The sequence below is a fragment of the Oncorhynchus masou genome, chromosome 31 (assembly GCF_036934945.1).
Source record: "Oncorhynchus masou masou isolate Uvic2021 chromosome 31, UVic_Omas_1.1, whole genome shotgun sequence".
NCBI classification, from domain to species: domain Eukaryota; kingdom Metazoa; phylum Chordata; class Actinopteri; order Salmoniformes; family Salmonidae; genus Oncorhynchus; species Oncorhynchus masou.
The window spans coordinates 93,336,819-93,349,850 of record NC_088242.1 but is presented as its reverse complement, the minus strand read 5'-3'; the positions used below and the strand labels follow the sequence as shown (position 1 = coordinate 93,349,850).

General features: G+C 46.9%; 1 protein-coding gene across 1 annotated transcript in view; it reads right to left on the bottom strand.

Annotated features, from left to right (window-relative positions):
* The window catches only part of LOC135525065 (26S proteasome non-ATPase regulatory subunit 1), a 52,130-nt gene that overhangs the window by 1,659 nt on the left and 37,439 nt on the right, over window positions 1-13,032 (bottom strand). The window contains exons 17-22 of the mRNA XM_064952824.1: window positions 12,061-12,175; window positions 6,179-6,295; window positions 4,844-4,946; window positions 1,228-1,397; window positions 925-1,017; window positions 465-557 (exon numbers count right to left, since the gene is read on the bottom strand). Of these exons, the coding sequence (XP_064808896.1) occupies window positions 465-557; window positions 925-1,017; window positions 1,228-1,397; window positions 4,844-4,946; window positions 6,179-6,295; window positions 12,061-12,175 (691 nt within the window). The remainder of the gene's footprint in view (window positions 1-464; window positions 558-924; window positions 1,018-1,227; window positions 1,398-4,843; window positions 4,947-6,178; window positions 6,296-12,060; window positions 12,176-13,032) is intronic.

Below are 13,032 nucleotides of genomic sequence, written 5' to 3'. Positions count from 1 at the left end.
TGACAATTAAAATTTGATTTGGAACTGCTACTTTAAAAAAAATTATGGGAGAGTTGACTCATTTCATTGATGGTTTTCTTACCTTTGAAATGGTCTCCTCTGCAGGTGTCTGTGTGCCTGGACATCAGACATAAGAAGCTTTGTGGGATACGGAGTGAAATATTAGTGGAGGAAGTTGCAGACTGCAGATGTACGAGACGTTAAGGGAGACTGTTTTCAGGTCTTTGAACCATTAGTTCCTCACGACCAATTACACAGATCATTCCTCAATAGGCTGGTCAATATGAGCAAAGATATGTTGTTTGGGACAGGGGCTACAGGATTCCTGCTTGAGGAAAGTTAAAAAAACATCTACATAAAAAGCAAGACTTAATTTGAAGAAAAACTATTTAAAAAAATAAATAAATAGAAAGTGGTCTCGATGAGGCTGGCCGTCCTATGAAATTATTGTGTTATACACTTACTACTTCCATCTTCTCCTCCTCTTTCTCCTTCTTCTCCTTCTCTTTCTCCTTCTTCTTAGCTTTGGCTGTGATGGAGAGAACAGCAGTAGACACCTATAATGGAGGAAGAGAGAGAGAGACTAAATGAAGGGAGTGTTGGCACAGAAATAAACAAGGCACTGAGGGGAAATGACAAAACCTCTCAAAAGACATGGCACAAGTGAACTAAAAAATATCCCCTATTTTTTTTTAAATATTACGTTATTAAAAATGTACCCATGTTCTATAATGAGCCCAGACTCTGAGTGGCCAAAATAACATGGTCTCAGACTGACAAAATGGAAATGAGAGTTCAAAAGGGACTCTAATAACAATAAATGGATATTGGCTGAGGACACTTCATTCAGGATGACCGTGAGAAGCTGCGAAGGCGACTTCAGTCCATTAAAACAGGGTGACGTCACTATTGAGGGACTCTCACCTTCTCCTTCTCTTTCTCCTTGGGTACCTCCAGGGCCGGAGGGTAGGCAAAGGTGGAAGGCTTGCAGTTGGAGCGGTACTGCACCTTGGGCATCTGGACAGGGAAGACAACAGATGAGAGAAAAGTCTGGCATGGACACAGTGGGGTGGGAATGACATGGACACAGTGGGAATGACATGGACACAGTGGGAATGACATGGACACAGTGGGAATGACATGGACACAGTGGGAATGACATAGACACAGTGGGAATGACATAGACACAGTGGGAATGACATAGACACAGTAGGGTGGGACGTTTACCTTGAGGTCCTTGTTGAGTCCGATGATGGCGGTGGGGGTGAAGGCCAGGGAGAGGAAGTGGGAGAGGGGGAACCAGAACCAGAACTGGGTGAACACCAGCAGGCCCACCACTGACGGCATGTGGGTGTGGCCCGTCCTCGACTGCAGGGAGATGGTGACGTTACGACCACCTGCACACAAAGAAGGGCACAGGGAAGTAGAGAGTTTTGACATTTCACTTTGATATATGTATTGTTTCCATTATAACGCTCAAATCTCCTAATATAACTTTTTATTATGTTATGGTGGGTTCCTCTACTGTCATGCTTATAAAGGCTGCGTCCCTAAGGGTACTTTGGCCAAAATAAATACACTATAAAGAGAATAGGGTGCCGTCGGGCACGCAGCCACAAACAAGAAGTGAATAACGAGGGGTTAATTAACTAACATACTACACTGACAAAAGCCAGCCATTTCACTAAATCATCGTGATTACTCCTAATCCCAGGCCAAGGGCCCCACTTTCATTTCCTTTAGATCATTTATGACCTTCAAACTTAAGATTTTTTTATATTTTTTTTAAGAACAAAATGGCGGTAAAACAATGTGGCATGGCTCGTGTGAGGTAATAAAGCCTTGTCCAGTGTACAAAACGGGGTCAAGGGCTAGGATGCAGACAAGTAGAACAATAGACCTCTTTTGCCCTCTGGGAGACCGCTAGGGAGAAGAGGATGAAGGGAGCTAGGGAGTGGGAGGAAGAGGGTTGCAGAGGAGTGACAGGATGGATGAAAAGGGGATTGGAATCAGTTGGGAAGTCCTTCCCCAATCCTCATACAAACATTGTAAAAACTCCCTTCAAAACAAGAGTTACTAAGGAGGAACCCTTTGATTAAAAAGACATTATAAACAGCAGACAGCTGGAAATGTTTCCAATGTCAAATCAGATCAGACAATGGTGGTTGAATCACGGGCCGTTTTCATTTAAAAACAGGCCTACCTGCAGCCCAGTTGACTGGCTGGTAATTACAATGATGACTTCTGGGTGATTTGATAACTTTTTTTTGACAGCTGAAATGGGCTCCTAATGCCCCGAACAAATTGATTTACTGGTTGCCAGAGTGACTCACAGATTCTAGTTGCTACACCACAATGAGAGCGCACGCACACACACAGTCTCTTAAAACTTGCGATGCAGCTTGACAGCAGTGTGCAATTTACTTGGGGGGGAGGGTATCCTGTCATTTTTGTCAACCTACTTTATGGCAGTTTAATTTTTATTCCTGTGGAAGGGGACTTTCTTTCCCAGAATCCAAGGTGTTATGTAATTCCGAGATCAACTTGCATTTTTCCGTGATGGCATAAGGTCCTTCGGCACAACAGAGCTGAGGGATTTCTGTTGCTCTTGATAAGAATGTCTAAATAATAAAATATATGTATTTTTTAGAGGCTATAGAATTTCTGCTAAATGATAAAATGTGTATATTTTTTTAAGGTCGAGAGAGAGCGAGGAATGTCCGGGAGAGCGCAACGTCCGGGAGAGCGCGCGAGAGAGAGAGGAAAGTCCGGGAGAGCGCGCGAGAGAGAGAGGAACGTCCGGGAGAGCGTGCGAGAGAGAGAGGAACGTCCGGGAGAGCGCGAGAGAGAGAGGAACGTCCGGGAGAGCGCGAGAGAGAGAGGAACGTCCGGGAGAGCGCGTCCGGGAGAGCGCGCGAGAGAGAGAGGAACGTCCGGGAGAGCGCGAGAGAGAGGAACGTCCGGGAGAGCGCGAGAGAGAGAGAGGAACGTCCGGGAGAGCGCGAGAGAGAGAGGAACGTCCGGGAGAGCGCGCGAGAGAGAGAACGTCCGGGAGAGCGTGCGAGAGAGAGAGGAACGTCCGGGAGAGCGCGAGAGAGGAACGTCCGGGAGAGCGGGAGAGAACGTCCGGGAGAGCGCGAGAGAGAGGAACGTCCGGGAGAGCGCGCGAGAGAGAGGAACGTCCGGGAGAGCGCGAGAGAGAGGAACGTCCGGGAGAGCGCGAGAGAGAGAGGAACGTCCGGGAGAGCGCGGGAGAGAGAGAGAACGTCCGGGAGAGCGCCGGGAGAGCGCGAGAGGAACGTCCGGGAGAGCGTCCGGGAGAGCGCGAGAGTCCGGGAGAGGAACGTCCGGGAGAGCGCGAGAGAGAGAGGAACGTCCGGGAGAGCGCGAGAGAGAGAGGAACGTCCGGGAGAGCGCGAGAGAGAGGAACGTCCGGGAGAGCGCGCGAGAGAGAGGAACGTCCGGGAGAGCGCGCGAGAGAGAGGAACGTCCGGGAGAGCACGAGAGAGAGAGAGGAACGTCCAGAGAGAGAGGAACGTCCGGGAGAGCGTGAGGGGGAACATCCAGAAAGAGAGAGAGGGGGGGAACGTCCAGAGAGAGGGGGGAACATCCAGAGAGAGGGGGGGGACATCCAGAGAGAGGGGGGACATCCAGAGAGAGAGAGAGGGGGACGGACGTCCAGAGAGAGGGGGAGGGGGAACGTCCAGAGAGAGGGGGGGGACATCCAGAGAGAGGGGGGGGACATCCAGAGAGAGAGAGAGGGGGACGGACGTCCAGAGAGAGGGGGAGGGGGGAAACGTCCAGAGAGAGGGGGGGACATCCAGAGAGAGGGGGGGACATCCAGAAAGAGAGGGGGGACGGAGTCCAGAGGGGGGGAGGGGGAACGTCCAGAGAGAGGGGGGGGGACGTCCAGAGATAGGGGGGACTTCCAGGGCCCTTGGGCGTGTGGTTGTTTGCGAGAGCTGTTTCTGAATGCTAAACCGTCGGTAATGAACACCAGAGATCATGAAACGGAACCCTGTCATTTCAGGATGCCCTGGGCCAGGATGGCCCCCGATTATGTAAATGTAATGTAAATGATTATCCAACTGCCCCCAAAATCACAACCCCACTTATAACTACAGACTAATACTCCCCATCACCTTATCTGAAATCAAAGTGGTACACTAGAAGTGAAGTGATGGTTCTTTGGGAGGAAGCTGCCTTCCTGACGTTAATCAACACCCTGCCTTCTAGGCCGTCTCAAAACATGGATGTGTATCAGGTAGCAGTGGCCTGACAGTTAAGGGTAGTAAAGGGAGAGGAGAGAGCCTCCGTGTGCCATCTTACAATGACCCCATACTAAAGATTTTGTCTGGGCGGTTTCACACAATGGAAAACAGGGAGGAGGGGGGTGGGGACTCTGCAGTTCATCTTGGCAGGAGAACGAGGGCTCCCAGATTGGTCTCGACTGTCGCCATAGTGAAAAAGATCGTCTGAAAGCATTATGGGAACAAAAATAAACACTGCTACAGTACAAGAGCAAGTACCACACACACACACACACACACACACACACACACGAGGCCGTCAGACTAACAGTAATCACAAGAGTCATGTGGCTGTTGACATTGCTGACCCGCCAGGCTCTAATACATCGTAACCAGATCGCTTCCAGAGAAGACAGTTGGGAAAAATCACAGGGGGGGGGCGGGGTCAAGCCCTGGGGGGGGCTGGGACTTCCTGTAAACCACACACGCACGCAGACACCTCCCCTTAACAGCAGACAGAAACAGATGAATACACCCACTTGTCTTCTAAAGAAATCCAACCCCTGTGACTCCACATGTCACCACACACTGACCTGCATCCAGGATGCCCTGGGCCAGGATGGCCCCGAACTTGGCCATGACGTCATCGTGCTTGTCGTTGATGACCTTGGAGTAGAGCTGCCGGAACTGGTTCACCTGTGTGTCGGGAAAACAACAACAACACATAAAAACACGAAGGCTCAAACCCATTGTTCAGTTCTTTCAGTGGGTCTACACATTACAAATGTAACATTCTTATTAAATGAAACATGTTAAACATTTATTCTGCCACGTAGCTTTGATTCGAAGTCAATGAGCACGCCAGGGCCCACAAGCCCCCCCCCCCCCTTTAATTATATTAAAAACAGATTAAAACCCTTTGACGAGAGACACTATTGGTGGAAGGTAAGGACTAACTCAAGTCTATGACTCTAGAATTCCTTTTATGTTTCTCTAACTGACTTTTTACTGAGAGACCGGCTATGTATTGGCTTCACTATTTGGAGAACAGCGGCACATGACAATCTATAATAACAAAAGGTCATATGGCTAAAACACTACCACTGTGTGACCGTGTAACATATGTAAAGGGAGATTAAATTGTGACGGAAGTCATCCACCTGCGGGGCACATAGAACAGATCTGCTGCTTCTTCCTTTCGATGAGAATGACAGCTCTATAACTCACATTTCTATGAGTTTGGTCAAAAAAAAAAAAAAGTGACATACTGCAGCTTTAAAACCAGTCTCTCTTGAACAAGTGTAGTGCCTCCTGCTGTTTGTAGTTTAAAACCAGTCTCTCTTGAACAAGTGTAGTGCCTCCTGCTGTTTGTAGTTTAAAACCAGTCTCTCTTGAACAAGTGTAGTGCCTCCTGCTGTTTGTAGTTTAAAACCAGTCTCTCTTGAACAATCTCTCACACCGCGCCAAGCACAAAGCCTGTTGCTGTAATGTTACAGGCCATGACCAGATGATGCTTGAAAATGGGTCTGGCATTTCTTAAAACAGCTGTGACAGAGTTTGTTGTGCAAAATGGAGAGAGAGAACAGCTATTTTTTAGCAAGCCTCCCCACCTTTTCTCGCTCCCTCCTTGTACTCGGTATAAAGCTGTGGTCATATTAGGCACTGAGTCCCATGAAGTTCAAAACACTTCAGACAGCTTTTGGTTAGAACCTAGAGCCTTCACGTGGGTTAGGATTCATAAGGAGAGAAGAAGAGGACTGGACTCAAAATAGAGAACCTTTCTATAGGCTAGAATCACATTTAAAACAGATGATTCCATTAGCCAATCAACTTCAATATATTTTAGTCTGGATAACAAAGTTACTGGTGGCCAATTGCTCTGGTAAATGTGGGCTGTGAATGAGATGGGCTGTTTCTCATACACCCACCTTGGGACAGGTGACCTCGGTCTGCTGGATCATGATGAGGGCAGAGGAGATGAGGGCACCCTGTCTCACGTAGTTCACTGGGTCGTTGGTCATAGGTTCCAGCAGGTTGATGGCCTCCTGAAAAGGGAAATAGAACTTGTCAATGACAATAAAATACACTTATTAAACTAACAACTAGATCACCCTAAAGATGAGAGGTTATCGTGCTGAGTCGCTTAGAGTAAGTAAATAGAAGTTTAGTGATATTCCCTAAGTACGAGTGCAGTACTACCAGAGTATAAGCCCCAGCTTAAGGGAGAAGAGGCTCGGGAAGGTCAACGGTGAACTCTCAGCCTGGCTCAGAAACCTCTGGCCTAGTGATTGGTCCAGCGCTCTTCTGGGTATTAAGAGTTAAGCGCTGGCAGAGGGTGCTAGCTCAACCGCTTGGAAATCTTACCAGGGATGGGCTCAGCTGTGCCAGGAAAAACCTTAGCATTCAGCAGTGAGGATCCAAGATGAGGCCTACAATCACGTCAAATGTCTATCGAATTCATAGACTGAAACCTTATTGTCCTTAAAATGATTTATTTATTTACACTGCATATTAAAACCATATGAAAGGATGAGTGAGCATCCCCTTTTATTTATTTATTTTACCTTTATTTAACTAGGCAAGTCAATTAAGAACAAATTCTTATTTTCAATGACAACCTAGGAACAGTGGGTTAACTGCCTGTTCAGGGGCAGAACGACAGATTTGTACCTCGTCAGCTCGGGGTTTTGAACTTGCAACCTCCCGGTTACTAGTCCAACACTCTAACCACTAGGCTACCCTGCCGCCCCCTGAAAACTACAAAACAAAAGGCTTTAACAAATCAGAATCTGTTATCTTTGGTTTTATAATCTTTGCCACGGCAAGCAGAGAGGAGAGCTGTGGCGTGCAGGGAGCGATGGCATAGGAGGGGCACTGGTAGAGCCCTGGCTACCACTTCCCCTTCCTGATTGGTCAGCGGTAGCGGTACACGTATTCGTACCAGATCGTTCGGTACTGGGACCGCACTGTGAACCCAAATGAATACATAATTTAAAAAACAAAAACATTTTAAACACTAGTTGTTTAGGCTATACCTACACTGTGTTGTATGCCTCTTACTGGGTAAATCTGATCTGGAAAAAAAACATTTCAGGCATTACAGGATAAACAACGAGCCGGTGAGCACATTCTAATCTAAATTCAAATCTTTACTGGTGCATTTCAAAACGATCCTTTAGTGAAGTGCAGCGGGGGAACTAGTTCTGTACGGTGGGGAGTGGTAGGGAACGTTTTGGCTTCCCAGATTACCACGGCGATGGACAGAGAGTTGTGGATAAAACATAAACAGTATGGGGGCTTCCCAGTGCTTGAGGCGTCACTACAAACCCGTGTTCGATCCCAGGCTGTGTCACAAGCAGCCGTGACCGGGAGTCTCATAGGGCGGCGCACAATTGGCCCAGCGTCGTCCAGGTTAGGGGAGGCTTTCCTTGGCTCATGGCGCTATAGCGACTCCTTGTGGCGGTATGGACGCCTGCAGGCTGACCTCGGTCGTCAGTTAAACAGTGTTTCCTCCGACATTGGTGCAGCTGGCTTACAGGTTAAGTGGGCGGGTGTTACCCCCCCCCCCCCTTCCCATTGGGGAGTTGCAGCGTTGAGACAAGATTGTAATTGGATTGCAATTCGATATCACAAAATTGGGGAGAAAAAGGCGGTAAATAAAATTACTAATAAATTCACAATTCGATTTTTTAAAGTAACAGCGCGTCGCCACTGCTCAACGAGAATAGCCGATGCAGAATGGCGTGTGTAGATAGCTTGTTGTTGTCGGCCAATCACAAGTCGTCCATGCGGCTGAACAGTCATAGGGCCTCCGTGTGGCAAAGCAAGTTAGGAGATTATCTCATGAATAATGTGGAAATTGGGGAGAAGTCTGTCCATAATAAAGCGATGCTCTGCCTTCTTAACAACACTATCAACAAGGCAGGTCCTACAGGCCCTGGTTGTTGCACCTGGACTACTGTTCAGTCATGTGCCACAAAAGGGGGCCTTGGGAAAATTGCAGTTGGCTCAGAACAGCGCAGCACGGCTGGCCCTTAAAAGTACACGGAGAACTAACATTAATGACACGCATGTAAATCTCGCATGGCTCAAAGTGGAAGAGAGATTGACTTCCTCATTACTTGTTTTTATAATAAGTGTTGACAAGCTGAAGATCCAGAGCTGTCTGTTTAATATACTAGCACACAGCTCGGACACCCATGCATACCCCACAAGACATGCCACCAGAGGTCTCTTCACAGTCCCCAAATCCAGAACAGACTATGGGAGGCACACAGCACTACGTAGAGCTATGACTCAGGCACAGACACATGCATACACACATTAAAACATACGCACTATACACAGACATGCACATGGATTTTGTGTTGTAGATATGTGGTAGTGGAGTATTGGCCTGAGGGCACACAGTGTGTTGTGAATTCTGTAATTAACGTATTGTAACGTTTTTAAAATTGTATAACTGCCTTAATTCTGCCGGACCCCAGGAAGAGTAGCTGCTGCCTTGGCAGGAACTAATAGGGATCCATAATAAACCCCAGGAAGAGTAGCTGCTGCCTTGGCAGGAACTAATAGGGATCCATAATAAACCCCAGGAAGAGTAGCTGCTGCCTCGGCAGGAACTAATGGGGACCCATAATAAACCCCCAGGAAGAGTAGCTGCTGCCTCGGCAGGAACTAATGGGGATCCATAATAAACCCCCAGGAAGAGTAGCTGCTGCCTCGGCAGGAACTAATGGGGATCCATAATAAATCCCCAGGAAGAGTAGCTGCTGCCTCGGCAGGAACTAATGGGGATCCATAATAAACCCCAGGAAGAGTAGCTGCTGCCTCGGCAGGAACTAATGGGGATCTATAATAAATACAACTACAAAATAATCCGCGTAAAACGGAATTAAAACTATGGAATAAAAAAAAACGTAATGAGAAAGACAGGCTACAACAACCAAGAGCCAACTGGTAGGTTGCTACTAGAGCCAACAGGTAGGTTGCTAGTTAATAATCTGAATGGAGTTGTTATTTGTAACTGTAGGACAAGGAGGAAGCGTATGCAGTCTTCAATTAGCCTAGCTAGCTAGCTTAGCTAACTTGCTTCTAAAATCAGCTTGATACAGTCAAGACGGGTATTAACGTAATCATATTTTATGATAAATAATCTAGCTATGACAAGCTAGAAACGAGTCGGCTTGGTATGCTTGATATTTTCTTCTGTTTTTTTAGCGTGGATTGACGTCTCTCTGAATCTCCCTCCCCGTGCCCACAGTAAACACACCGCAAGGCCATTGCTCCGCCTGCTAGAGTTTCCCTCTCGTGCTTCATCAGCTCTGGTTAATAAAGTAGCTTACAAATGCACTTGTCTACTGCTTCCCTCACCTTGGATTGAGTCTGGATCCAACCAGGTCTATACGGAACCAGCCTAGTTGTCCTCGGGTCCGTTTGGAACAGGTCTCTATATTTTTTAAACAATCATTTATGCATATCGTGTTCGGGTGGGAAAGCCCCAGGTCCAACAACCGCTACCGTAGTGGGTTGAGGTTTCAATTGAGAGTATTTAATGTTAAGTTCAATCAGCAGAGCTGGCTGATACAGAACATGGCATACAGGGGCCTCAGTAGTACTGAAGGGTGACATCACTCGTTCGGGCTTGATGAAAGTTCTACACTGTCAAGAGGTTTAAATATATTGATTGAGTCAAACAAAAACGGCTGCTATTTACTTGCCTATTTGAAATGTATAGAATATCTAATGTCAAACATGAAAAGGACTGCATAGTCACTCAGAAGAATGAAATCATGTGAATGTTTACACGAGGCTGGTAAATAAATTTTTAAAAAGTGGCTTCTCACGCAGAGTGCATTTTCTACCCAATTCGTCAAAACCCCAAAAATTGCACGTCGCATAAATTTTCATGACGACGCACACCTTTGTATTGACGGATAGGGAGAGTGAAATAGGTTCCAATCCAATTCGCTTCCCTCAACATGTTTGTACCCAATACCAGTCAGCAAGAACCCGAAATTACAGGGCAATAAAAAAAATATCCAAACCCCCAGGATGTATAAATGATGACAGAGTGTATTAGCTCCATATGTAATAGCTTGCTGACCCACTTCTCCAGCCACAACACCATTCCACTCACCAAAGGACGGAACTAAACGTACTGGAGGACTGGCTGTGTGAAGACTGGAGTCCTGGTCTGGCACAGTCCAGTGTAGGCCTAGAACGTTCTCCCCTCTGGGCACCAAGGCCTGAGTGAAATGAGCTGTGACTGTTTGGGCTTCGGGCACCTGAGAGTGACCAGTCCACATCATTAAGCAGTTCTGGGCCTGGCAGCAGCGTCTTCTCCCCGCCTCTATACCTGACCACAATGTCCTTGTCTGGCAGACAGGGTACAGCTCAGTGGCAATATGCCAACCAAACAAAAACCAAACTGCACAATATATCAAAATGCATTTCAGGCATTGTATTTCATTTATTACACTCTGGATCGACGTGTAAGACAACGTGTTTCAGCTCCCGCCAATGTCCAGCAACTTCGCACAGAGATTGAATAGAAGTGGGACAGCATTCCTTAGGCCACGATCAACAGCCTGATCAACTCTATGAGAAGGAGGTGTGTCGTGCCGCATGAGGCAAATGGTGGTCACACCAGATACTGACTGGTTTTCTGATCCATGCCACTAAAAATAAAAAGAATCCGTGACCAACATTTGAAATCAACAGATGAATGAATGTATTTCAATTGACTGATTGACCTTATACTGTGTGAATAGTAACTCCGTAAACTCATGTTGCATGTTGCGTTTATATTTTGTGGTTCAGGATATAATTTGCCGTTGTTTTAGCAGCGTGGACTAGTAGTTAACCCTACTGAAGGCCTTTCACTTCAGATGAAGCCCTGTGCTCAGCATAGGACATCAGTATCGGTGACAGACAAGGGACTACAAAGAACCAAAATGGCGATGAGGAAAAAGGAAAATTGCCATCACCGCATAGTGTGTGTGGGCCAGATATAAGTCTTCCTTATATGACCCAACAGAGGTCAGCAGGAATAGGCAGGCGTCATCCTTCCAGGGTATCAACATTGGTGAAGCATGTCTTTGACAAGCATTCCAAATAAAGACTCTAGCCATTGGTCAAACAGGCACGTTCTCGGCTCGCACTGTGAAAACCAAGTGCACAAGCATTTTCACCAAACCCACAATAACATCTGCTAAATATGTGTATGTGTATGTATGTTGAATGCTTCAACAGGGTTGGTTCAGATTGAAGCCCCTCTAAGCCCAGTCTCCACATAGGAGCCAGGCTAGATCCTATCCTAGCTGTGATTCTCGCTGTGTGCCAGGAGGGATCATGGCCCTCTAGCAAAGACCTGTCACTTTATTCAGTCTGATAGACACTAACAGCTGCTAAACATTCCTCCGGGGGGCAGTTTCCTAGGAAACAGTGGTATCTGTTTGTTTTGCTACACGCATGGCGCGGCAGGCTCGGAGCCGTCGGGGCAGGCTCGGAGCCGTCGGGGCAGGCTCGGAGCCGTCGGGGCTGGCTCGGAGCCGTCGGGGCTGGCTCGGAGCCGTCGGGGCTGGCTCGGAGCCGTCGGGGCAGGCTCGGAGCCGGGAGGAGCTGGCTAGAAGGAGCTTTCCCAATATTGCCTTTTTGGCAATAGACCCTTATGCTTATCTCAGAATCACGAGGCTGCATTAAGAAGGGTTTATTTTGGACTGGACAATGAAGTTGGCAGCTTGTTCACAGAGAAGTGAGGACGGGATGCACGGTAGGGTGGGATAAGGAAAAAAAGAGGGGCACTTACCTTGTTGCCTGTCCCGGCACAGCAGATGCCCAAGGCCATGGCGGCTCCGCAGCGCACATGGGGGTTGTAGCTCTCTGACAGGAGAGACACCACACTGGGGCATTGCTCTGGGGTCCTATAGAGACAGAGACAGAGACGGTTATCTTTTATTTATTTAACCAGGTAGGCCAGTTGAGAACAAGTTCATATTTACAACTGCGGCCTGGCCAAGATAAAGCAAAGCAGTGCGACAAAAACAACAGAGTTACACAAACAAACATACAGTCAATAGGTAATTCATTTACGCTCAATGTTAGGGTCTGCAGTCTTGCCTCTTGTACAGATACAATGTAAACATGGTTAATACAACATCTAACACTAATATAAATCATTATTAACTTTTTTGACCATTTTTGAAGACTGGGGTTGTGTCAACATTGCGGGTCATAGGAATGAATCCAATTGGACCTGGTCCAAGGTTTTAATATCATTACATAATAAATGTTCAGGTGACAGGTGGCTCAAAGCTACAGCACAACAAAGGGATTGCAGCTACAGAACCGGTGATGGAGGGAGGGGGGACGTGTACGGTGTGTGAAAAGGGGCAGTGATTTATAGGTCTGACACCTCCGCAAGCCTTGATGTATCCGAGGCTGCTGCTGTATGAAGAGAAAAACCTTGTGCTTAACCATTTTGCAAGATTGAAATCTTTGACTTGAAGTATAATGGCACAGGTCTAGAGCAACATTTTTTTTTATCATCTCTTGCTTATCATAAATAGTTATTCCTTTGCTGACTGAAGTGAAAACTGAGCCAAGACAATTAAAACATACAGCAGTGGAGACTCTGTCCTATTAACTAGCCTACTACATTTGTAAAAAATCATTTTTAGACTTACAAAAAGAACAGGCACGCTCAAACATAACGCCCATCCAACAGGCACTGTTAATAATGATTTTTACATCCAAAAAATTATGATCAAGAACACCATTT